General features: G+C 47.0%; 1 protein-coding gene across 2 annotated transcripts; it reads right to left on the reverse strand.

Moving 5' to 3' along the window:
* Positions 1-6,504: 6,504 nt before the first annotated feature.
* GIMAP8 (GTPase, IMAP family member 8) lies at positions 6,505-25,603 on the reverse strand. 2 transcript variants are annotated; one of them, XM_077849717.1, is made up of 5 exons: positions 25,421-25,603; positions 17,846-18,509; positions 13,453-13,498; positions 10,707-11,333; positions 6,505-8,762 (listed from the first exon to the last, which is right to left on the reverse strand). In XM_077849717.1, the coding sequence occupies exons 1-5, from the start codon at positions 25,453-25,455 to the stop codon at positions 8,077-8,079; spliced, it is 2,058 nt and encodes a 685-aa protein (XP_077705843.1). In that variant the 5' UTR covers positions 25,456-25,603; the 3' UTR covers positions 6,505-8,076. The 2 variants fall into 2 exon arrangements, with proteins under 2 accessions (XP_077705843.1, XP_077705844.1); XM_077849718.1 differs by having other exon boundaries at positions 17,846-18,506; positions 25,421-25,598.
* Between the last annotated feature and the right edge of the window lie 254 nt (positions 25,604-25,857).

Consider the following 25,857-nt stretch of genomic DNA (forward strand, 5'->3'; position numbering starts at 1 on the left):
TGAGAAGACACCCAACAACATGAAACCACAAAGACCAAAGTAATAACTCATTATCAAAAATTAAAAATAGCTCCTAAAAGATAAAGAATGAAGCTCAAAGCTACAAAACAAGAAGCATAGCACAAAACATCTGTCATCCCACATCACAAGATTCCGAGAAAGAGGGAAGATCAATAGGTAGAGAAGGAACTGACAGCCACAAACCACTGAAATAACAAGCAGCAACCAGCACATAGCCAGAAAAAAAGAAGTGGAGAACATTCCAAAGGAGACAGCCCTTCTCCAGGAGCTGGAAGATTTATAATGGAGTCTTTTAACTACTCACAGAAAACAAGCAGGATACCAAAAATAAGTACAAATATATCTTCTTGCTGAACCTGATGGAGTTCCCTGAATATTTTGGGATCCACACTTGATGTTTATCTGCACTTTATCCAATATTCTGAATATGTGGGAAAGTTTTAAATTAAGTTTATTAAATGGACTTTTCCTACCTTTTAACATAATGTGGGGCAGGACACTCGGGAAGTAAGGGGCTTTTTTCACCAAAGGTTGGCAGACTAAAAGAGAAATGTCATTGTTGTCCACAAGGACATGAGTAAAAGCATCTTAAAAGTTTTAAAAGAGAGGAGAGCCAAGAGAAGAGAATGGTCAAAATGAAAGAGGAAGGCTATGGGCTGATTCCTGTACTCTGCACAATCTCCAAGAAAGTTTCTAAAATTTAAAAAAAAAAAGGAAGAAAAAGCTGAATATGAATAATAGCTTTTGAATACACTATCTTAAAAAGAAACAGCAAAAACACTGCATTTTAGGCTTTCAGAGGCATAGGCTGAAACAGAAACAGTGCATAATTTCTTAGAAATGAGGAAACAGAAAAGGCTGAGGAAGAAGTAAAGGGAACTCTTAGAAATTGTGGGGAGGACTTGGAGGTCTCAAGTATTTTGTAATGATGGCTTGGACCAAATTTAACCAATTCATCAAGAGTAAGAGTACTTGACTGACATCTGAGAGACAAAAACTGAGGGCATTGGACATATCAAATATTGGGATATAACTTAACAAGAAGGAGTTTCTAGAGTGCCTGGGTGGCTCAGTCGGTTAAGGATTCAACTTCAATTCAGGTCAGATCCCAGAGTCCTGGGATGGAGGCCCACATAGGAGTCTGCTTCTCCCTCTCCCTCTGTTCCTCCCCTCATTCATGTTATGCTCTCTTTCTGTCTCAAATAAATAAAATCTTTTTTAAAAAATAAATAAATAAAAAATAAACAGGGAGCCTCTTTCACCAAGGATTTTACAATGTACATGGGTATATAGACAAGAAATAGTAAGCCCTGGATCTAAGTATGCACAGAATGTGATAGAATAGGAGAGGTGCTTAAGCCAGCCTTGGGTGGGCCAGAAGCCTTTCCTTGAGGATATGAGACATCACCTGGGAGACTCAGTTCGTTAAGTGTGTGACTCTTGATCTCAGCTCAGGTCTTGATCTCAGGGTCATGAGTTCAAGCTCCATGTTGGGCTCCTCTCAGGAAAAAAAGAAAAGCATGGTAAGTATCACATGGTAGATCACAGAAGTTTTCAGGAACTTATAGAGTTCATCTTTTGGGGAACCTCAGAAATACACTCAAGGGAGACAAACCAGAACTTGCAAGGACTCTCTGGAGGGCTCCAAAAGCAGGAAGAATGACAACTAGAAGAATATTCATAATGTAAATGGCTTCATTTTAAACTTATGGTAGTCTTATTACAGACACATTAGAAATATATTTCCTGGGCAGCCCCGGTGGCCCAGCGGTTTAGTGCCGCCTTCAGCCTAGTGCGTGATCCTGGAGACCCGGGATCGAGTCCCACATCTGGCTCCCTGCATGGAGCCTGCTCCTCCCTCTGCCTGTGTCTCTGCCCCTCTCTCTCTCTGTCTCTCTCTCTCTCTCTCTTTGTCTGTCATGAATAAATAAATAAAATCTTTAAAAAAAAAGAAAGAAATATATTTCCAAAGGCTATGATTAGGGCATAACACCTGCCCCCGGCTTGACCCCTTTTCATCTAGTCTACTTGCTGTCCTTCTAACCTGTCAGGAAACAGGCACGCCATCCCACCCACTAACATTTATGAAGACACAGTTAGGTGAGAAGCCATAAACAGGAAATATTTGCAGCTGAAGAGCAAAATGCTGTCTCGTTCACAAGTAGATTTCACACCAATCTATTAAGCATATCCTGTGTTTGTTCTCAGAAAAAAAAAAAAAAAGCAAAAACTATGACCACAAAGGCTTCTGGTTAGCATCGCATTGCCTCTCCTGGGAAATTGGAAGGTGACATATGCTGATGTCTCCGTCTGCTGGAAAGGGGCATAATATGCCCGCAGGGAAGGCTGGACCAATGGGGCCACGGATCAACCATTGTAATGATGGGATAGGAAGACGAGATTCAGATTTTCTGTCTTTTCAGAATTAGCACTTTTTTTTCTTTTACCCTGGAAGTTAAACTCACCACAAATGCCACATCCCACACAACGCCTTTCTCAGGGCAGGTAGTGAGAGGAGAGGAAATGAAAGGGGTCGGCATGAGGAAAGGAAGGCTTGAGAGAAGTCTGAGGACACTGGATGACTCCATGTGACAAAGAGGTACATGCACAGTGCATTAGCAAAACAGAAGCACTGTGAACAAGGAAAAACCACTTCTTTGGAAGTTACTTCTCCTACTCTCTAGTTCAAAGACAGCTGGAACATCTGGACATCCTTCAATACATCACATTGATCCATTGTACCAGGGTCTTTCAACCTCAGTACTACTGACATATTGGGCCAGATAATTCTTTGTTATGAGGGCTGTCCTGAGTGTTGTAGGACGTTTAGCAGCACCCCTGGCCTCTACGTGCTATATGCCAGTAGCACCTCCATGTTGTGACAACCAAAAGTGTCTCTAGAGATTTCCAAGCCTATCTTTTGGGGCAAAGTCACTCCCAGTCGAGAGCCACCCCATTACCTCCATGATACCTCACTGAACAGGCAGGATGAGTGATTCATGGCCAGCATTTTTAAAAGATTTTATTTATTTATTCATGAGAGACACACAGAGAGAGGCAGAGACATAGGCAGAAGGAGTAGTAGACTCATTGCAGGGAGCCCGATGTGTGATTTGATCCTAGGACCCCAGGATCACGCCCTAAGCCAAAGGCAGATGATCCATATCTGAGCCACCCAGGTGTCCCCATAGCCAGCATTTAGAGCCTTGCTAAGACACATACGCTGGAGAGAGTCCTGGAGTCTTACCACGGTCTCAGATCCTTTAGGAATAAGAATGGAGTCATCCAGTGTCCCCAGACTATCCCTCAGAAATGAAAGCTGAAGGTTAGGGAAAGTGAAGAGACCATGGAGGAAGACCATGAGTACCAGTTGCACGCAGCCCAAGATTGAATGCCACGACAAGGGCCTTAATGTATCCTAGAAATTTTCCTCTTTAAGTTGCCTTGCAGGAAGAGATGCCCAGTGAAACCCTGTAGGAACTGGTCTCCAAACACATGGAGAAATGACTCTGCAGGGTGTATGCCAGTCGACTGCGACAGCTATGAAGGCACACCACTCGTGAAGGTGTTCCCTTCAAGAAAATTTAGTCAAGTCAAATCTTTGACAAGGAAGCCAAGAATACATGGGGAAAGGATAGTCTCTTCAATAAGTGGTGTTGGGAAACTGGATATCCACATGCAAAAGAATGAAATTGGACTCTCATGTTATTCAAAAATTAACTCGAAATGAAATAAAGATTTAAGCGTAAGACCTGAGATGGTAAAACTACCAGAAGAGAAGTCAGGGAAGCACTCCTTGAGATTGGTTTGGGCAATGATTTCTTTTGCACAGACAACAAAGACAGACATAGGTGGAATAATGTTCAAGTAAGCTTCGGCATGGCAAAAGAGATAATTAACAAAATGAGAAAGCAGCATACAAGATGGGAGGAAATATTTGCAAATGATATACCTGAGAAGGAGTTAATATCCAAAATTTATAAGGCATTCATACTTCTTAATAGCAACAAGAAAACAATCTGATTAAAACATGGGCAGGGGCACCTGGGTGGCTCAGTGGTTGAGCATCTGCCTTCAGCTCAGGTCGTGATCCCGGGGTCCTGGGATCAAGACCTCGTAGGGCTCCTCATAGGGAGTCTGCTTCTCCTTCTGCCTATGTCTCTGCCTTCTCTGTGTGTCTCTCATGGATAAACAAATAAAATCTTTAAAAAACAAACAAAAAGCAGGCAAAGGACTGGAATAAATATACTTCCACAAAAGAAATACAAATGGCCAGCAGGTGCATGAAAAGATACTCACCATCACTGATCATCTGGGAAATGCAAATCAAAATCACAAGGAAATATAACCTCACAAACCTGTCAGAATGGTTATTATCAAAATGACAAGAAATAATGGATGTCCGTGAGAATGTAGAGAAAAGGGGACCATGTACACTGTTGGCGGGAATGTAAATTGGTGCAACCACTGAAGAAAACAGTGTGCAAGTTCCTCAAGAAATTAAAAATAGGAGGCAGCCGCGGTAGCGCAGCGGTTTAGCGCTGCCTGCAGCCTGGGGTGTGATCCTGGAGACCCAGGATCGAGTACCGCATCAGGCTTCCTGTATGGAGCCTGCTTCTCCCTCTGCCTGTGTCGCTGCCTCTCTCTCTCAATCTGTGTGTGTGTCTCTAGGAATAAAATAAAATAAAATAAAATAAAATAAAATAAAATAAAAATAAGGACACCTGGTTGGCTGAGTTGGTGGGGCGTTCAACTTTTTTTTTAAAGACTATTTATTTATTCATAGACACACACACACACACACACACACACACAGAGGCAGAAGATAGAGAGAGAAGCAGGCATTATGCAGAGAGCCTGACATAGGACTCGATCCAGGGTCTCCAGGATCACGCCCTGGGCTGCAGGCGGCGCTAAACCGCTGCGCCACCGGGGCTGAAGGGCGTTCAACTCTTAATCTCGAGGTCGTGAGTTCAAGCCCTGTATTGGGTATAGAGATTACTTAAGAATAAAATCTTTAAAATAAAAAGAAAAGAAATTAGAAAGAGATCATATGATCCACCAATTCCACTTCTAGGTATATATCCAAAGAAAATGAAATCAAGATCTTGAAGGCTGTCTGCACCCCCATGTTCACTGCAACATTATTCGCAATATCCAAGACATGAAAACAACCTCAGGGTCTGTCAACAGATGAAGGGATAAAGAATAGTATATATAGGCAGTGGAGTATTCTTCAGCCATAAAAACAAAACAAAACGAAAAAAAAAAAAAAAAAACAAGGAAATCATGCTGTCACAGCATGAGGCATATCTTGAGGGCACTATGCTCAGTGAAATAAGTCAGGCAGAGTAAGACAAATACTCCATGATCTCGCTTACTAAAAAAGTCTAACTCGTAGAAACAGAGAATAAGATGATGGTGGTTGGGGGCTGGCTGGGGGGTGGGGAGATGGTAGATATTAACCCATGGATGAAAACACCCAGCTATAAGATGAGTAACTTCTGGGGATCTGATGTACATCACTTAAAAAAGAAAAGGAAGGAAAATTCCACTCTGCTCCAAGGAGGGCAGTAAGCTGGCAGCCACCAGCTGCAACGCTTTCAGGACCCACCTCAGCTTTTGGGCCCAAACCATGCCCTTTCCTGGCAGCCCCCAGCCAAGGGCTGAGCACAGTGGAGGCGCCAGTGTCTGCCCAATGCAGGACATCATCACTATGCATCAGTCCTTGCCCTTGAACTCTCTGTTCAGATGGCGCTGGCTTGTCAAGTGTGCAGCTCCCCGTACACAAGCAGCGTCTCCCCACTTTCCTTTGGCAAGTGTCAGATCTGCATTGCAGTGTGAAAGTTCTCTCAGCCCAATTCTGCTATTTCTTTAGTCTTTAAACAGCCACTGCTAAAAATAAAATAAATAAAATAAAATAAAATAAAATAAAATAAAAAACAGCCACTACTTTATCCCCTGCCCCCAGGAAATCTCTTGCACCCCTAACTCCCAGCGCATGCCTCTCCGAGGAACAGACGTGGTAGTATTATCACACCCCTCAAGCATGGTCCTACAGGAAAGTGGAGATGGACGTTAGGTCCTACCTGGGAAAAGATGCCATGTTGCTTAGCCCACACATCCCCCATCTTGTGCAGCTCCCAATGCCACCTGCTCCACCACGGGTAGCGCACTGGGCTTTGTGCCTGCCTTCAAACAGAAGGGAAGCTCTCGGAAGAGGCACAAAATGCCTTCTAGACTTCATTCCTCCCCTGCTCCCAGTTCTAATTTATTTGTCCTTGCTGTAGTGAAATGCCCAGAGTGGGAGATTCCTGGGCTGGCAGAGGCCCTAGTAAGAAAATGGCTGTCACCCACTCTGAAGGTCTTCATGGACCAAAGCTGCAAAAACCTCACCAGAGTCAAAGTGTCTAAACACCTGCATTGCCTCTCCGTGGAGGCGTGCTCCTCCCCCACGCCAGAAAAACAGAAATCAGGAGGATGTGAATTTATAAAATAATTCACCTTTATTATTTCACTCAACTTGAATATATGTATACACACATGTTCCAGAATCTGTCATATTTAGAGTTACATAGAGTACAACACAATTAATGGGGACAGTCTGTGCTCTGATAAATGGGTTAAACTTGAAGGCAACTGATACTTTCAAAAAACAAAAGCGGATGAAATAGATCCTGTCCTCAACACATACATGAAATGGTTAATGTTGAGAGCATCCAACCACACCTACCTGGGAGAAGACCCCATAGTTCTCATCTCATCTATGGCCTGCACCAGGCAGCCCTCAACATAATCTGCTCAGCCAATGCAGAGCACCACCAGCCTGGAACCAAAAAGTGACCGGAAGTGCAGAGGCCACACACCTCCGAGGCTGGAGCGTGGATGTCACACCGGCCTCAGAGTGCCTCCCCCTAGACTTCCTGATGTGAGATACAGTGTGCTCCTACGGGGTTCAAGACATTATCACTTGAGTTCTCTGAGCTTTACCCTAATTCCTAACCTCGGGGATGAAAAAAAGAGGAATGTGCAAAGGAGTCTTGAATGAACTTTTCTAGAGGCAACCTAGAATTCTACCTAGAATGCTGGAACTTGGCGAGATTGTCTAATCTCGACAACTTGACCGTGTCTAGGAATTTTGTTCTCTATTTCAGCGCAATGGTTAGCAATAAAATATTTTGAAACCGCCCAGACTCGTGTTCCTTTCCTAAGGGACGAGGAAGCGGAGTAGACTGGGTCCCACTTTCCATTCAGGTTGGAATGAAGACAACACTGACGAATATCCACCACCCACCCCACCCCACCCCACCCCCATGAGGAAAGGACCGTTCTAGGTCTGAGTCCTGCCCCAGGGGGTAACAAGGTACCTCAGGGCGCCAGCAGGCCTAGCCCCCTAGAGGCCCACACGAGTCCTGCTTCTCCACTTTCCCATGCCAGGCGTTGGCTGGACATTGCTCGCTGCTCCCCTCTCCTGTATCTGGATCCCCCGGTCCTTCCTTGTGTATTTCTCCCTATTTCACCCTAGGCTGGCCTTGGCCTCGGTCACAGTGTGTGTCCTGACTCCAATCTATGTACACGGGTGACGTGATTCATGTGACTTAATTCTGATCCTCAAAGCCATGCAATCTCTGAAGCCTCTTTCTAGATTTCCCCGCCTCGCCTCATTTCTTCTTTCTCCTTAATGAGCCCGGCCCAGGGATCCCTGGGTGGCGCAGTGGTTTGGCGCCTGCCTTTGGCCCAGGGCGTGATCCTGGAGACCCGGGATCGAGTCCCACGTCGGGCTCCCGGTGCATGGAGCCTGCTTCTCCCTCTGCCTGTGTCTCTGCCTCTCTCTCTCTTTCTCTCTGTGTGACTATCATAAATAAATAAAAATTAAAAAAAAAAAATGAGCCCGGCCCAGCCTGAGGATTCATTTACTTACACAGTGCTGGGAGATCTGTAGTGCCTTCCCAGTCCCCAAAGTCAAGGACCTTCCTCCCATCCCACCAGTCCTGCCCCGCCCCGTCCCCAACTGAGGGTGTCTAACTTACAGAGCCTCCCAAGCAAGTCGGGTATCTACAGTAAAATTTCTTTTAAATTCTTTAGTAAATGTTTGGGCTTGTGCTTGTCCTGGCCATTTTTTATGCTTTTGCTAATGTTCTCCCACTTCTGGGGGTACCCATGCCCCCCATGGCTCTCTATCAGCTGATTGGCCATTGTCAGGAGAACTGCTGCCTGGTCTTCCCTGGCTTGGCCAGTTTCTTTGTTATTAAAAGCACAAATTCGCCCCCCACACCTTTTGATTATGTTCTGAAGGGTTCTGTTTTCTGCGTTCTTGATGTAATCTGCAATGTCCACCTCCAGGTCTTCCTTCCGAGTGAACAGCACAATCGTGTACTTCAAAACTTCCTCTCCAAAGATGGTCTCTAATTCCTTCACGGCCCTCTTGTCCTCCTGAGTGAACCAGCCCAGCTGGAACACCAGGACCAGGATCTTGTTCCCTTCTTTACAGCAGGACCAGCAGCGTCTGACTTCCTCCTCTAGCTGGGACGGACCCCCCTCCGCACTGGCCATCAGGCACAGTGAGGGCATGTCCACCACCACGACCTCCTGCTGGCCCCACAGCCTCCTGCTGCTCTGGCACGTCCTGGTGACTGGCTGCGCTCGGAACTGGGAAAGGAAGTCGGGCCTGCCGAGGATGGTGTTGCCCGTGGCGCTCTTCCCAGGGCCGCTCTTCCCCACCAGGATAAGACTCAGGGGCTCTGTCGAAAAGAAAGCAGGAAAGATCTGTGGCCATGGGCTGATGACGTGGGTGCAGCTTTCAAAGTGACGCCAGATGTCACAGCAAAGGATGCTCAGGGAGCATCACGGCCACCCCCTCACCTGGCAGCTCTCGCCCCAAGCACGGTTCCAGGTGTGCGCTCTGTGACCGGAAGTATGACGTGGATAGCCATCTCTGCCCAGTGCTCATCCACGTCCCTATCCCTGAATTTGCTTCCCGCCCTCTGGTAACTTCTCTGACTCCCTGGCACCCTGTGAGTGCCACCGCCTTTATTACCTGTTGCTACTCAGCTGCGTCTAGCCTCCACATCTCATCTCTTGGTCTCCTGTTCCTGCTGCAATGATGACTTCCTGTTGCCAACTAGTGCTAACTGCAGCAAAGTCTCCTTGATGGTTTCAAAAAATTATTCCATAGAATTGACTTTTTATGAAAAAGCAACTGCATAAATCACTGACAGACTACTAGTTCCTTCATTTGGATCACCAAAAATTCATTTCTCATTAAAACCCATTAATCTGAACTGTGCCTTTCAACTGATGAGTTACTATTTCATGGTTATAGTAAAGGACCCACACTCACACTGTTTTGTGTGGCGATGATGGAGAATAGATGTCCCTATAAATGGAATGGCAGAGACAGACACCTCACAATGCGTGTTAGTGGGGGCTCCTTAGGACTTTGCACTTGTACTGTAGTCTCTCTCTTCCACTCTGGCTTTTTTCACCTGTTACCAATATCCATCTTAAAATGAAGATGGAGGAAAGTTCTGTGCTTTCCTGTGCCCTTTCTTCCAGGGAAAATTATTGAATTGCTTATCCTGAACTCACAATCCTATAGTTATGCTTAAAGGATGAAAAATAGATTAATCTTCCAACTCTCTCATATCTGGCACAGATTTCAGGCCCTGCTTCCACACCCTCAGAGGGGATGGTTCTCAAGGACCTCTGTGATCTGCTCCATAAGCCCCATCCCACATTGTGTAGAGGCGTGAACCTTCCATTTCCATCATGGCCACTCCCTCAGCCTCCCTCATGAGTGGCATGCTTAGTCCTCCTTCCTTGCTTCCGATTGCTGGAGGACTCTGCAATGTCTTCCAGCTTTCTGCCAGCCACCCAAACCCTGCCCATTCTCCAAATCCCATTTCAAAGTGGGCCTTCTCCACAAGGCCTCTCCTAACCTCCCTGCCTGTCCATACTTCTGTAGGAAGCTCCCCAGCACTTGGCCCTCCATGACGGATGTGAAAGGGATCATAAAAAGATACACTCCTTTGAGTCTGTGTTCTTCTCAGATGAGGGCATTTGAAGTGAAGACAACTGGGTGAGTCATGCTGTCCTGGATGAATCTCAGCTCAGGGCAATAGTGCATGTAGCACCGAGTGCGTGGGGCCCTCTGCTAAAGCAGCAGGTGGTGTGGCTGGGATAAGAAACCCACCTAGTGCCACGTGAGGCCTACCTATCATGAGCATTTGGGCTCCCAGTCCTCATCCTCTTTTCTCCAAAATAGCCTCCCCTCTCCAAAGAGAGAAAAGAATCAAGAAATCGAGAGAGAGAGAGAGAGAGAGAGTTAGAGTGGGCTTGAGAGAAAGAGAAAAGCAAACCAGAGGTCCAGAACCATCTCATCACCGGTGCTGAGACCTTAGCCCCAGGCAACAGATACACTGCGGAGAAAGTGAGAGATTAGAAAGAGCTAAACTCCTTCCCTCAAGACCTGCACCATCCGGTTGGGAAAGTGGGATAAAGATCAGGAAAGAATTAAAGACTGGGTCTGGACAGTGTGTGTGGAAAGGCACAGAACTTTAGTAACACTAGAGAAAGAGAAAAGTTAGCAGATTGGGTCTCTCCTTTCTATCATCCCTACGCCCTTCTTATATGTTTCATAACTGGTTTCTAAAAGCATCTAGAAAAGGTTTTTAGATGCTGTGTACCTTGCTCTCTGAAAGTGCAGGGCCTGTCCCCGTGCTGCTGCACCAGGCTCACGACTGTTTGCAGGAGCTCCTCTGCCTGGTGCTGCTCCTCTTCTCTTGTCACCCTGTAACTGAAGACGCAGTACCGGTCTTTGCACTTCTTGATGAGCTTGCAGAGAGCTGTACTTCTGCTTTTCAAGAACATCTCTAGATCCTGATCCCCCAGGTCTTCTTTCCTGGTGAAGAGAATGATCAGGTACTCCACGAATTTGTCTCCAAAACTGGCTTGGAGGGTGTCCAGCACCACCTCATCTTTCTTGGAAAAAGAGCCCAGTGGGGTCACCAGCAGGAAGGCGTGGGGGCCCCCAAAGACGTGTCTCCGGAGCTCAGCCTTAATATCCTTTGAAGATGAGATGTCTGGAGTATCAATGATCACAACTCTTCTCTCTCTCCAGATTCTGCTCTCCAACACAAACCTCCGGGTGACTGACTCTTCACTGAATTTGGTCTCGAAGACTCGCTTCCCCAGAAGGCTATTCCCAGCTGCGCTTTTCCCGGCTCCACGCTTCCCCACAAGCAGGACCTTCAGTTCGTGAATCCCAGGGTTGGGCTCATATCCTGTGGCCTGACGCTGCAACTCCCCTCCCCCTGTGGGACAAAAGGGCAGATTCAGAGTCTCTTCTTGCAGCTGAACGCAGAGATGTGGACAGGTTTTATGCTTTCTCATCCTTGCCAGTTTTTCTAGGCAATGCCAGTGTTGCTCTGAGCAGTAGGACTCTAGTCCCGGTCAGAAGCTGCCCATCGTTATAAAACCCACAAAAGGGGCCATGAATAAATGAAGAGATATGTTAAAAGCTCAAGATTTCCCAGGAACATGAAAATGTTAAATTTGGCCTTTAGTGGTCTTGCTCCTTAGATTTCCTTTCATTTTGCTACCAAAGGTGACTGCCTGGGGTATGAAGTCCATGGGCTAAAGCAGGACAAGGGAGAATCTGAGCTTAAAATGCCCCTTGGGAAAAAAATCAATGAATAAATTTTTTTAAAATGCCCCTTGGTAGCATATTTATGAAATTCTATACTACGCAGAAATTTAAAAAAAAAAAAAGAATGAATGAACCATTGATACACAACATGCATGGATCTTCAAAACATGTTAAATGAAAGAAGCCAGACACAAAACCACATGCTATCCAGTTCCACTCTGTGAAGTTCAAGAAAGGGCTGAATTAATCTATGTTGCTGGGAGTCTGGATTCAGTTCCCTTTGCGGAGAGGCAGCAGAAACTTGTGAAGTGGTGGAAATGCTCCAGATCTTTATCTACGTGGTGGTCATGTATGTGTAGATAGGTAAAAGGTCACTGAGCTATACACTTAAGATTTGTGTATTTTACTTTATGATAATTGTACCTCAATAAATTACTGTAGAAACCTGTGCACAAAACTGTCTCTGCACACATGCCCTGTCCCCACCACTTCTCCTTGATCCAAGTTCAGCACCAAACCTACACACCGAGCAAATGGCAGAGTCAGCCACTACAGGAAATATTCAGAGTCTGAGGCACCCTGGGTGCTAAGGTGTGGATTGTCCCTGGGCGTCTGAGCCAAAGGTCTGGGAGGTGGAATGAATATGGCCTTTAAAGAAAGAAGCCACTGAAATGCTAGTGACAGCATGTCCTTGTTATGTTGTTTTGGGAAAGTTCCTAATTTCCCCAAAATCACCTCACACAAGTCTGTATCCTATAAAAACTCCCTTCCAAAAAAAAAAAAAAAAACTCCCTTCCAATGCCCTCATTCTGAGACACTCCATGACTCCCCATGGCATGCTATTTCCTCATGACCACGAAGAATCATTTGGGGACAGGATAGGGAAGTTCCTGGAGGTCTTGGCTGAAAGGCATCAATAGAATTTTAAACCCCTACTTCTGCCTGAGTTCACATATTTCTGCTAAGTTGCTAAGTTTACTCATCTATAAATGAGAATAATGATAATACCACCCTCTTCAGAGGGCTGTTAAGAGGAATAAATGTATGTGGTTATTATGAGAATTATGTTATATGCTATGAGGATTGAATTATTTATATATTTTTCCACTACATAATATCAATTGCAATTATCATTAAAATTGAGATTATTATTATTATTATCACTATTATTATTATTTGGGGGAGTTCTATGAGAACAGAGATCTCATCTATCTTACTCACTGCTGAATATTTGGTTCTTGCACAGAGCTGGCCCAGAAATAACCTGAAAGTCCTTGGTAAAGGGATGGTTGAATTAGTCATATATGCTCTTACTGTGGACAAAATCACACATGCAAAACAGAACGAGGTGGTCTATAGGTATTGACATGAGCAGCGTGCAGGACGTAGCATTCACAGCAATCATTACACTGACACTGAGCTCCATCACTGAATTCTAAGGATGAGTTTTATCCACAAAGGTGATTTCTGCTTTCCCAGTAGGAGTCAACATTATATAGTCCTGGATCCAGAGCCAGGAAGACAAGACTGATCTAGAAAGAAGCCATGAAAGGGAAGCCCACCTCCATAACATTTCAGAGAAGGCCAGGGACACCCACACCTTGTCCAGAACCTACTCCCAGGTGTTAGGAGTACCCTGGGGGACAGGCTGTGGACAAGAACCTGAGCCAGGCCTCCAGAGTGCATCTTTGATTCTCCTTATCTAATTTCCCCACTACATTTTGATGCATGATGCATTCAAAAGAATGTGAATGTGAACTTAACGTTTTTAAGGATCATCTTACCATGTGGCTTATCCTCCTTCTGAGACGCGGCTCCCTTCACACTATCCTAGAAAATAAAGGGGGAAAAAAAGAAAAGAAAAGAAAGGGGAAATATTGCACAAAATCTCATCTTTTCACAAAATAAAGAAATGGAGACACAAGTATGTAATCCAGAGGAATCGGCTGATTAGAATGTGGTCAAATCAAGGCCACGGTCATGTTCCTTGTTGGCTTTTGTAGAACTGTCCATAATGATGATTGTTTTTTTTTTTTTTTTTTTGGCCTTAATTTTTTTTTTTTATTGGTGTTCAATTTACTAACATACAGAATAACACCCAGTGCCCGTCACCCATTCACTCCCACCCCCCGCCCTCCTCCCCTTCCACCACCCCTAGTTCGTTTCCCAGAGTTAGCAGTCTTTACGTTCTGTCTCCCTTTCTGATACCTCCCACCCATTTCTTCTCCCTTCCCTTATTTTCCCTTTCACTATTATTTATATTCCCCAAATGAATGAGAACATATAATGTTTGTCCTTCTCCGACTGACTTACTTCACTCAGCATAATACCCTCCAGAATGATGATTGATCTTGAGACCTCACTGCTGCCACCACAACAGGCTTCCCTGAAGTATGAAGATGGGTCTTATTCTCACTCAGAGGAGCCCCACAAATGCCATCTAATTAAGGCATTGAGACTGAAGCTCTAACTTTCCTTCTCCCCGATCCCCCAGCGGTTCCTTCTAAAGTCTTGCAGGGTTTCTGCTGTTCACATAGAAATCCAGAGGCTTAAGAAGCGCTACTGGACTTCCTGGAGGAAGAAACTAACCCATTGATGTCTGGGATATTCATCTGAAGGACCAGGGAAAGGGAGGAGATTGGAAATGAAGCTCCCACACATCTCCCCACACTGCACCCCGAGTATAGAGACGATGATTCTTCTGACATAAAAACCAGGAAAATTTGGAACTTTCTCCCACCCAGGTGGGCAAACAGAGACAATGGAGGATGGAAAACCAAACACACAATTGGTATTCCCTTTGCCTGCCTGGGGAAGCATTCTCGCTCCCAAAATTTAAAACTGTCATGGACTCAAAAGAGAAGGTAAAAATGATACACAATCCTGATGCACCTGCTACTCTTAGAAGATTCCAATACTTTATTTTAATCCTATTTTTGTTAAATCTCCATGCCAGCCAAGGAAATGTTCCCTCTGCTTTCTTACCTGGCCTTATTCCAAACCGTGGCTACCTCCAACCATCTCTCCCTGGGTCCTCTCCATTCAGCTCTATCAGACTTCTTTCATCCTACCTGGCACAACTCAAACTCTTTCATGTGTTTCAAATGCAAAAGATTGTCCCAATGCAAATGCTTACGATCTAAAAATTAATAATTTTAAATTTTCCAACCCACTGTAAAAGGAGCAGCTGCTAATTAACATACTTCCTTCTATGTTTTTCTAAGTTTATGCAAATATACACAAGCATATATGAACACACAGGGAGACTTGCTAGGCATTTTGTTCTGCAATCTGCTTCATAATATGTCCTGTATAGCTCTGCAAGTCAGTACATATAGATCAACCCCGTTGTTGTTGGGGTTTTTTTTGTTTTTTGTCTTTATTTTAGGAGATGCTGTTTGTTACACAGCATGGACAAGGAATATTCCGTACTAATGTAACAATTCCTTTACTGATAGACCATCAATTTATTTCTGGCTTTCCTATTTCAAAAGATGCCATGATAAATATCTCTATACCTACATCTTTGTACATGTGAATGTTTTATTTCTCTGTAATAGTCCTAAAAGTGGGAACCTTTTTTTTTTTAAAGATTTTATTTATTTATTCATAGAGACACGGGGTGGGGCAGAGGCACAGGCAGAGGGAGAAGCAGGCTCCACGCAGGGAGCCCGATGTGGGACTTGATCCAGGGTCCCCAGGATCAAACCCTGGGCTGCAGGCGGCGCTAAACCGCCACGCCACCACCGGGGCTGCCCCTAAAAGTGGGAACCTTGCTCAGTCTCTGGGTTGTTAGAGTCCTCAATGTCTCCATGACTTAAGTGAACCTTATCTCCATCCATAATAATACTAATAACAATAATAATGGCAGCTAATGATCACTGAATGCTTACATCGCCAATATTTGCAGGTAACTTTTTTTTTTAATTTTTTTTTATTTATTTATGATAGTTACACACACACACAGAGAGAGAGAGAGAGAGAGGCAGAGACATAGGCAGAGGGAGAAGCAGGCTCCATGCACCGGGAGCCTGACATGGGATTCGATCCCGGGTCTCCAGGATTGCGCCCTGGGCCAAAGGCAGGCGCTAAACCGCTGCGCCACCCAGGGATCCCTATTTGCAGGTAACTTATAGGCATTTATTTCATTTAGTCCTCACAGAATTCTCTGAGATACGTATTATTATCTCTGTTTTACAGAAGACAAAAAGAAGATCCTGTGTCAACAAAATGGATATGATGTCCATCCCTCAGGGAGGCAACCACTGCAAGTATATTCACAGCAATCACTTGACCCGCTGGTGGCCATGTGAGGAGTGCCATTGATAGAAGGTGGGTGTGGGGGGAAGGCCCTGAGGAAGTGAGCTCATGCTGAGGCAGATGGCTACCCCCGGTATGGGCTAAGATGGAGAGGGAAGGTGTCTAGGTGGACAAAATCACAGGGTGGAAGCTCTAGAGTGGACATGAACGTAAGTCAAGGATCAAAGGAAAGGCCAGTGAGACCAATGCATAAAGAGCAAGTTAGAGGCTGAGGAACCAGCTCAGGACAGTGATTCTGAACTTAATCTAAAGATCAGCGGACAGTACTGCAGCATTTTAAACAAGAGGGTGTTGTGTTCAGGGTATACTGCAGAGAGCTCACTCTGTGCCCCAGATCCTCTCTGCTGACATCCCTGTTGCAAACAGCCTTCAAGAGAAAGAGAGAGACAGGTGGTTATAAAGGAGAGAGAGGGAGGTCAGACTCAGGAGACCAGAGAGCAACAAGTTCTCTTGAGCCTCACAGTCCTCATCCACAGAACATCAGTACGCAGAGCACTTGCAATGACTCCATCCGTTCATGTTCTGGGCCTTAGCAGATGCTCAATAAAGTGTTGCTTCCTTCTCATTTCCATCCTGTTTGGGCTTAAAGCTCATCAGTTCTCAAGAATTGCACTCTGACAAAAACCACCCCCATGCTGGATATTTGCTTGCTTTATATCCGCTGGCACTTGCATTAAGAATCCTCTCTACCAACACTGACTTACCTACCCTGAGTCAGGAACTGATTTGTGTCTTTTGCATGAGTCACTCGACCCGAAGTGTAAGCTCCTCAAAGGCAAAAGCCTGAATTTTTGTATCTCCCTTAGCTACAAATACACTTCCCATTCAAGTTTAGAAGTTAAATAAAATATCACTCTGGCAATTGTGCAGGAAATGGATTGAGGGGTAAGCCACAAGAATGAATGAGGGGAAGGGTGTGTATAAAACAGGACAGGCAAGAACAGAGGTTGGCTTGGACTGGACGGTGCAGGGAGGCATGCAGATGGAGAGAAGTGGGTGGGAGCCAGGCACAGTGACCACACAAGACTTGATGACTTGGCCATCAGTGGCCAGCCAGTAGCCGTAGCAGAGCTAACCTCTGGGCTTAGGTTTGAAGAGCATGATGAGCAGCACGACCATTTACCCACTTGTGAGGAATACAGAAATCTTAACAGATTTCAGAGGGAAAACCAAAAGTTTGGAAGTGTGAAGTCTGAGATCCTATATGAGAGCTGAGTGGAGATGTCAAATGGATAAGGGAGCAGGATTCAGAGGAAAGGCCTGGACTGATTAATCTGGAAACAGTTAGCGATTGACAGGGTATAAAGCTGGAGGTGGAGAAATGAGGACAGTCTAGAAGTATGCCCTGAAGATGCCAACTTTTAGAGGCCATGTGAGGAGAGTTCAGGAATCTCTGGAGTAGCCAGAAAGGGCAGGAGGAAGAAAAACAAAAAGAGCATAGTTGGATTGAAGTCAAGGGAAGAGAGGGTCCATCTGTGTATCCAATATTGTGAGGGATAAAGTTAGGTAAGGACTTAAATGTATCCATTTAATTTGCTAATAATGTCCAAAGTCCAAAATGCAAAGGGTAATACTCAAGGCACCCTATGGTCTGGTGCCTCATCTTTCTAGATGATGGATGAATAGCTCCTTAAACAAAGTCAATGGCCCATCACACAAGGTGACACCTCACTTACCTGTGCCCAACATCCGTCTGTGAGCTCTAGCCACAGAGATCCTTGCAGATTTTAAGAATTTCTTTTTTAAAAAAAGATTTTATGTATTTATACATGAGAGACAGAGACATAGAGGGAGACACAGGCTCCCTGTGGGGAGGGACCCCAGGAATTTAGGAACCCAACCTTAAGAATTTCTTACCAGGAATCCACCACCTTGGTTTCTGAACTTCATGATATAGGGTCCTCCATTTTCACCCACCAGACGCTGCACCATGCCGAGGAGCTCCCTCACCTGGCCGACCCGCTCCTCCTCGCTCCCCTTGTTGTTCAGAGCACAGTATCGGCCTCCACAGTTTTCAACCAACTCCCTGAGGGAATCTAACCCTTCGATGTAATCTTGCACTGAGTCTCCCTCCAAATCATCCTTCCGAGTGAAGACAACAATCATGTACCTCCTGGCTTCGGCTCCAAACACCTCCTGGACGCCACAGACCACCTCTTTGTCCTCCAGCTCATAACAGCCGATGGCAATGACCAGCAGCAGGACGTGCAGGCTGGGCGCACAGAGCTCCAGGCAGCGCTCAATGTTGCGTTGCTTGTCTTCGGCCGGAGACATTGAGGAGAAAAGGTAGGGGGTGTCGATGACCACAAGTGTCCCCTCTCCTGTGGCCCTACTCTCTCTCTGGCACACTTTCGTCACCATCTGGTTACTAAATTTGGACACAAACATGGATCTGCCCAGAATAGTGTTTCCAGTGGCACTTTTTCCTACACCACTTCTCCCTAAGAGGAGAAGCCTCAGTTCTGGCCTGGAGCAGCCTGGCTCTGGCTCCCTCTCCTGACCCAGGCTCTCGTCGGTTCTGCTGGGACAGAAAAGCAACACATCAATGTTCAACTCATGCAAGAGTCAACAGAGGCTCGGCAGGAAAATGCATTCTCTTTTATAGATTTTCCCCCAAGGATTTGGGCTACTGGCGTCAACTCAGTGTAGATGGGGATAAGAGACCCTGTGTCCCAGGATCCTTTCTGTGCTCTTGTCCCTGGAATAAATCTATATTAGTAAGATGTCACACACTATTGGTTGGCTAAACACCAATCCCCTTCTCTACATTCATCATCCACTATACACGCTAGGGGAAATGTAGACACTACGAGAGACAGAACAATGAATGACCCTCACCGAGATGTCCATGTGCTAATCCCTGTAATCTGGGACTATGTTACCTTACACAGTAAACAGGTCCAGGTGGACCCAACATAATCATAAGAGGTCCTTCTAAGAAGAAGGCAGGAAAGTCAGGGTAAGAAAAAGGAGATGTGAGGACACAAGCAGAGGTCAGAGAGTGAGACAGATTTGAAAACACTACACTGTTGGCTTTGAAAATGCAATAAGGAGCCACGACCCAAGGGGAATTCAGGCAGCTTCTGGAAGCTAGAAAAGGCAAGGAAACAGATTCTCCCACATAGCCTCCAGAAGGATCCTGCCCAGCACCCTGATTTTAGGACTTCTGACCTCCAGAACTATAAAATAGTAATTAGGTGGGGTTTTAGCAACTAAGTGTGTGGCAATGTGTTACAGCAGCGACCTAAACTAGTACACTCTCTCTCCCGGCTTCCTTTCAACCAGAGGTGGCCATGTGACTCAGCTCTGCCTAATGACAATTGAGGGAACATTTGCTTGGCCCTTCTTCTTTATTTGGAATTTAAATGTGGTAACTGGTATGTGTGTGTGGGGGGGGGTGGTGTCTGGGTGACTCAGTTGGTAAAGCATCTGCCTTTGGCTCAGGTCATGATCTTGGGGTCCTGGGATCGAGCCCCACATCAGGCTACCTGCTCAGCAAGGAATCTGTTTCTCCCTCCCTCTCTCTCTCCCTCTGTGCACTCTCTCTCTCTCTCCTGATCTCTCTCAAATAAATAAATAAATAAATAAATAAATAAATAAATAAAATCCTTTTCTTAAAGATTTTATTTATTTTTTCATGAGAGACACAGAGAGAGAGGCAGAAACACAGGCAGAGGGAGAAGCAGGCTCCACGCAGGGAGTCCGATATGGGACTTGATCCAGGGACTCCAGGATCACACCCTGAGCCAAAGGCAGGCGCCAAACCCCTGAGCCACCCAGGGATCCCCAATAAAATCTTTTTAAAAAATAAATGTAAGTATGGTATCTGGAACAGCAGCAGATATCACCAAGGCAATGAGGTAACCAATAAGAGAACCAAAGGCCATCGTCCACCATCATGCTAAAGGACCACAGAGCAGAGAGAAGAATCTCTGGTGAAATCACCGAGCTGCCGAAACATCCCTGCGATCACTTTCTTGTTAAGAAAGCAGCTGGTATTCTAACGAGTCAGCTGCTGCTGCTCCAAGTGTGGTTCGCAGATTAGTGATATTGCCAATAATTGAGGTCGCGTTAGAAATGCAGACTCTCGAGCTCCGCCCAGACTTCCCGAACAAGAATGTGTAATTGGACAAGTTCCGGGTGATTCTCATGACCATGCAAGCTTGAGGAGCACCAGAGTAAGCCACCCTCAGTTCAGGGATGGCCTTCCCAACTGAACCCGGACCCACTTGAAGAGCCAAGTTTCCCAGCGCCACATCTTTCCAAATGATTCTTTTAGGTCTCAGGTGCCCGAATTCCCACGAGTCTCATTCCTGGGTTGCCTGTTTTGTCCATGAGATGCTCACGTAGTCTTTTCCCGAACCAGAAAACCTTATTTCCTGAAACCCAAGTGACTTAGTTTGACTCTCCTTAAAATATAACTGTAAGGGGCAGCCCCGGTGGCTCAGCAGTTTAATGCCACCTTCAGCCCGGGGTGTGATCCTGGAGACCCCGGATCGAGTCCTATGTTGGGCCCCCTGAATGGCACCTGCTTCTCCCTCTACCTGTGTCTCTGCCTCTCTCTCTCTGTGTCATGAATAAATAATCTTTAAAAAAATCTTCATTAAAAAAATATATATATAACTGTAAGTCCTCATTATGTGATCGAGCAGGTAGGTCTCAACACCTTGCTTTGGTTCAAAATCGTCACACTACTCTTGGCTTCTTAATCCTCTGTAGGACTTTGAAAATCAGTTGTCTTCGTGTTTGGGACCTCCCGTTGAAATCTAGAATGCCACTGCACTGAATATGTAGCTCAGTTTTAGAAGAACTGGCGTCTTCAATAGTGTTGATGCTCCCTTCACTCTTTTTGTGGGTCAGCTTTAAACATGTTTAAACAGGATGGGCAATTATTTCTTTCTGACCCATAAACTAGGAGAAGTGACTATCAAATTTAAAACTGTATTGGGAGACACTTGCTGTCTTTTCATTGGTTCCTAATATTATTACTGTCTGGCTGGAGAGTGTCTGTATAAAATATTTGTTGCTGGTTGAAATTTACTTTTTAGCCCAATAAAATTTTTGTCAATGGTTAACATGGGCTTAAAAAGAATGTGTAGGGCGCCTAGGTAGCCCAGTTGGTTAAATGTCTGCTTTGACTCAGGTCATGACCCTGGGGTCCTGGGATCGAGTCCCATATCAGGCTCCCTGCTCAGTGGGGACCCTGCTTCTCCCTCTCCCTCTGACTGCTGCTCCCCCTGCTTGTGCTCACTTGCTCTCTCTCTCCCTGTCAAATAAATAAAATAAAATCTTAAAAAGGAATGTGTAGCCTGCAATTGGGGGTGCCTTTCCCAGTCAGGGACCCCCCACTTCAGCTCTGCCACCTAAGCTCCAGTTATCCAGAAGCTCCAGCATGTCCTGGCCTGCACCACCCTCCTGTCTAACTGGAAATTCCTCCCCATTCTTCACCCATTTAGCTGAAGTGTCGTCTCCACATCAAGCCTTTTGTGGTTTTTCCAGGTTGAAGCAATCATGAGCTCTTTCCTGGACTTCTGTAATAACACTGTCACTGGTCCCCCTGCTTCGTCCCTTCTAGAGTGTATTGCCCATCAACAGCCAGTGTGATCCTAACCAAGAGAGAGATACTGTCCCTCATCAGTTCAAAATCCCCCAAGGGCTTCCCACTGATTGAAAGTAACAGGTAAAGCCTTTTGCCATGCCCGACAAGACCCTACCCAATCTGGGCTCTAGCTGCCTCTCCTATCTCATCCCCCTTGCTTTGTCTGCTGTAGCCACACCAGGCTCCCTGTTGTTCCCCATTCAACCTTGGGGCTTGGTGCTGGTTGTTCTCAAACTAGAACATTCTTCCCCCAGACTCGTGTGAGGCAGATTCGCTTCCTTTAGATCTTTACCGAATTGTCCCTGTGGTACAGAAGGCCTTCTGCAGTCATCCTATAATTAAGAGCAACAGGCTCACCTGCACCCCACCAATACTCCGGGTCCCCCCCACCCTGTTCTATTTTTCTCCCCAGCAACCACTACCACCACCACTTTTCACATTGTGCACTGACTTATTGACTTGCTTCTCACTTTCTTTTTTGTCTTCCCACCCCTGAAAGCGAAGTGTTGGGAGAAGGAGGACTTGCCCTGTTTCGCACAGCACCACATCTACAGCTTAGGAAGGCATTGGATGAGGACAGCAGTCAAAGGAAGTGAAGAGTGGAGCCCTGGGAGCCCTGGGGGCTGTGAGAAGCCCCGCTGCAAGGAATGTCAGAGGACAGGAGAGGCAGTGCAGACTCCTCCTCCCAAAAGCCTCACCATGAAAAAAAAAATGCAGGGTAGTCAGGAGTGAGGTGGGGAGAAGCTTATGGGGCACAGCTTATGGCACAGCCTGGGCTGTTCTTTCCATCTGTGTCTCTGGCTCTTCGCAGGTGCAGGAGGTGAAGCCACATCGCCTGGAACATACACCCCAGAGCTGTCACACCAGAGAAAAAGAGACTTCTTGGAAGCTGATGTCCAGTCACTGTTGGGACACTTCTAAGAGGACCTTCGTCCCCCGACATACCCATGAATGAAGAGACCCTCTCCCTAACTCTCCATCCCCTCAGTCTCCTCTCTTTTCCCCAGGACGCTGTTACTGTCTGGTACGATTTACTTTTATTTTCTCTCTTCTGCTCTTAGTATGAAACTCCTTAAGAGCAGAGACCATGCCTGTGTCCCTAAGCCCTGATATCGTGCCTGGCGTGTAGCATACGCTCCTAAGTGGTGTGAAATGATCATGGGGAAGGGAGGTGAGGAAAGGAGGAAAAAGGTTTTTAGAAATGAAGAGGGACGGCCCCCGGGGTGACTCAGTTGGTGAAGCGTCTGCCTTTGGCTCAGGTCATGATCTTAGAGTAGCCCAGCATTCAGCTCCCTCTCCCTCTGCCTCTCCTCCTTGCTTGTCCACTATCTCTCCCTCTGTCAAATACATAAAATCTGTACAAAAAAAGAAAGAAGGAAGGAAGGGAGAGATTGAAGTAATGTCACTTTGAAAATAATAAAAGTGGAGGGGGCAAGATGGCAGAAGAGTAGGGTCCCCAAGTCACCTGTCCCCACCAACTTACCTAGATAACTTTCAAATCATCCTGAAAACCTACGAATTCGGCTTGAGATTTAAAGAGAGAACAGTTGGAATGCTACAGTGAGATGAGTTTGCACCTCTATCAAGGTAGGAAGATGGGAAAAAAATAAAGAAGCTGGGATGTCCTCAGGCTGCCAGGGGCACCAACAGAGGACCTGCGCCCCAGGGAAAGCACCCCACACCCCGCGGCCGAGCTCCCTAAAGGGCCGCAGCGAGCGCACACGGCTGGACCCAGGAGCAGCTCGGAGGGGCTCAGGCGGAGGCTCCGCGTGGAGGGGGCTGCGCGGCCGGAGCACGATCCCAGTAGCGCAGGCCCGGAGCCCAGGGTGCTGGGGGACACGGCCCAGGATCTGGCGCTCCCCCCGGGACAGGCAGAGGCTGGGAGGACACAGGGCAGCAAGGACGCCCCAAGCTGGGCAGATCAGCGCCCCCCCACCCCCGCCCCCGGAGCATCCAGGCCCCTGCAGACTGGGAGCTGACTCCAGGGCTGGAGAGCTGGCCACCGCCACTGTGGTTGTTCCTTCTGGGGCCTCACAGGATAAACAACCCCCACTGAGCCTCACAGTGGCTTCGCGGGATAAACAGGATAAACAACTCCCACTGAGCCCTGCACCAGGCAGGGGGCTGAGCAGCTCCCCCAGGTGCTCACACCTGAGAATCAGCACAGCAGGCCCCTCCCCCAGAAGACCACCTAGAGGGACAGGGGAAAAGCAAGTTATTGACCAAGCAGCACTGGAAAGTTCCAGGGGAAGTCGAGGGATTTACGGTATACGCAATCAGAGGATACTCCCCCTTGTTTTTTGTTTGCTTCCCCCCCCCTTTTTTCTTTTTTCATCTTTTTTTTTTTCTTTTTTCTCTTCTCTTTTTTTCTCCTTTTTCCAGTACAACTTGTTTTTGGCCACTCTGCACTGAGCAAAATGACTAGAAGGAAAAACTCACCTCAAAAGAAAGAATCAGAAACAGTCCTCTCTCCCACAGAGTTACAAAATTTGTATTACAATTCAATGTCAGAAAGCCAATTCGAAGCACTATTATAAAGCTACTGGTGGCTCTAGAAAAAATCATAAAGGATTCAAGAGACTTCATGACTGCAGAATTTACATCTAATCAGGCAGAAATTGAAAATAATAAAAGTGAACTAACTTTATATTGTATCCCATTCAGTGAAGTGGTATGTTTTTTGTGCATTAATTTCTTTTAAATAGAAAAAAAAAGATACTAGTGGGTGAGCAGCTGAAAGAAGCAGACACCTCCAGCAGATCTGAAGAAGAAAGGAATTTATTTCCCACCTAAGCTCCACTGTTTTACACGATTGCTCACCACAGTGACTAAATTAGTCTGCTGAACTCCTACCTGGGAGGGGGCATATTCAATCAGGACACCCCCACCCCCGCCGTCAGGCTCTTCCCCTTCTCCCTGTGGACAATTGCCAACCTGTGGGATTTTCTCCCCCGCATATAAGAACTCTTTTAAGGGGGCACTTGGATGGCTCAGTTGGTTAGGTCACGCATGTGCCTTTGACTGGGCTGGGCTCGTTGTTGTCCCGGAGCCCCGGAGTCCTGAGATCGAGTCCCCCATGGGGCGCCTGCTCAGCAGGGAGTCTGCTTCTCCCTCTCTCTCTGGACCTCCTTGCTTGTGCTCTTTCTCTTTTTCATTTAAGTTTAAAAGAAAAAAAAAAAACACTTTTAAGGATAAAAAGGAGCCCCAAACCCCCCTCCCTCCCTCTCTCCTTTATCCACATCCCCTCTCGGCATCCCCCAGACGGCTCTGGAGACCCCAGCAGGTTAACAAAGAGGGAAAAGTTCTCTCCAGAACTCTCCTGAAACTCTCCAGCAGCCTGCACTTCTCAGGATCTAGCCCAAGGGTACGTGGCTTCTGTTATCCAAGCGAAGCTCCGATGGTGTGGAGGTCTGTCCCACATCAAGAGGCAGTTCACCCCACAAAAAATATGGCCAGGGAAGCTTCCAGAACCCAGCCTGGGGAGGACTCAGCCCCAGCGCAGCAGGTCAGTCAACAGGAGGAGGAGAAAGAGTTCAAAGGTGAGAAGCCCGGGAGGTTTAAGTGTAGGTAAAATCAGAGTCTTGCTTTGGACAACCACTGGCGCCTTCAGTGCTCAGCTGACGGGACCCAAGAGTGCACGGGGTGGAAAACACTAGAAAAGTGAGCGTGGAAGAGCGGCGTCCGAGCTGCCAGCTTTGCAGGCGGCTGGGCAGCCTCCCGCCCTCTCCCTCACGCCCTGACCCAAGCCCCCCCGCCCCTCTACCCACCCCCTACCCCCCCCCCCCCCAGGGCAGCTACTGCTGCGACCAGGACCCGCGCCGGCGCGCACGCACCTGGGTTCGGTCCCCGGGCGCGTCGCAGGCTCCATGGCTCTGGGGAAGCCGCTGAGGTCCCCGCGGGCGGCGGGAGGAGCAAGCAGGGGCGGGCGGGGCGCCGCCGGACCGGGATCTTTCTGACAAACTGCTTTCTAGCAGGAAGAGGTTTCTAGAAACGGGAAGCGCACCTAGGCCGTCGGCGGGGGGTGGGGGGCGTGCAGTTCGCTCGGGCCGGGTCACCGGGTGAAGACGCCGGGCGGTCGGGGTCAGCCGGGGCGGGGGTGGGGGCCAGGCTCGGCCCCCGCGCGGCCGCAGCCCGAAGGGCAGGGGTGGGGACGCGATCGCCGACCGCCGAGGAGGAGGCTGGGGCTGGGGCTGCGGCGCCGCGGGGGCTGGGGCCCAGGACCAGCTTCGGGAGGGTCCTCCACAGGGTTATTGTGCGGGTGGGGGCGGGG

Source organism: Canis aureus, chromosome 15 (assembly GCF_053574225.1).
Source record: "Canis aureus isolate CA01 chromosome 15, VMU_Caureus_v.1.0, whole genome shotgun sequence".
Classification (NCBI taxonomy): Eukaryota; Metazoa; Chordata; class Mammalia; order Carnivora; family Canidae; genus Canis; species Canis aureus.

Bases quoted from the DNA above. Each gene is read 5' to 3' on its own strand.
- GIMAP8 (XM_077849717.1), bottom strand. From the start codon at position 25,455: ATGGAGCCTGCGACGCGCCCGGGGACCGAACCCAG. The intron at 13,499-17,845 runs GTAAGAAATTCT...TTTATTTTCTAG, and splicing joins ACCAAGGTGGTGGATTCCTG to GATAGTGTGAAGGGAGCCGC. The intron at 11,334-13,452 runs GTAAGATGATCC...TTTGTCCCACAG, and splicing joins GAAGGAGGATAAGCCACATG to GGGGAGGGGAGTTGCAGCGT.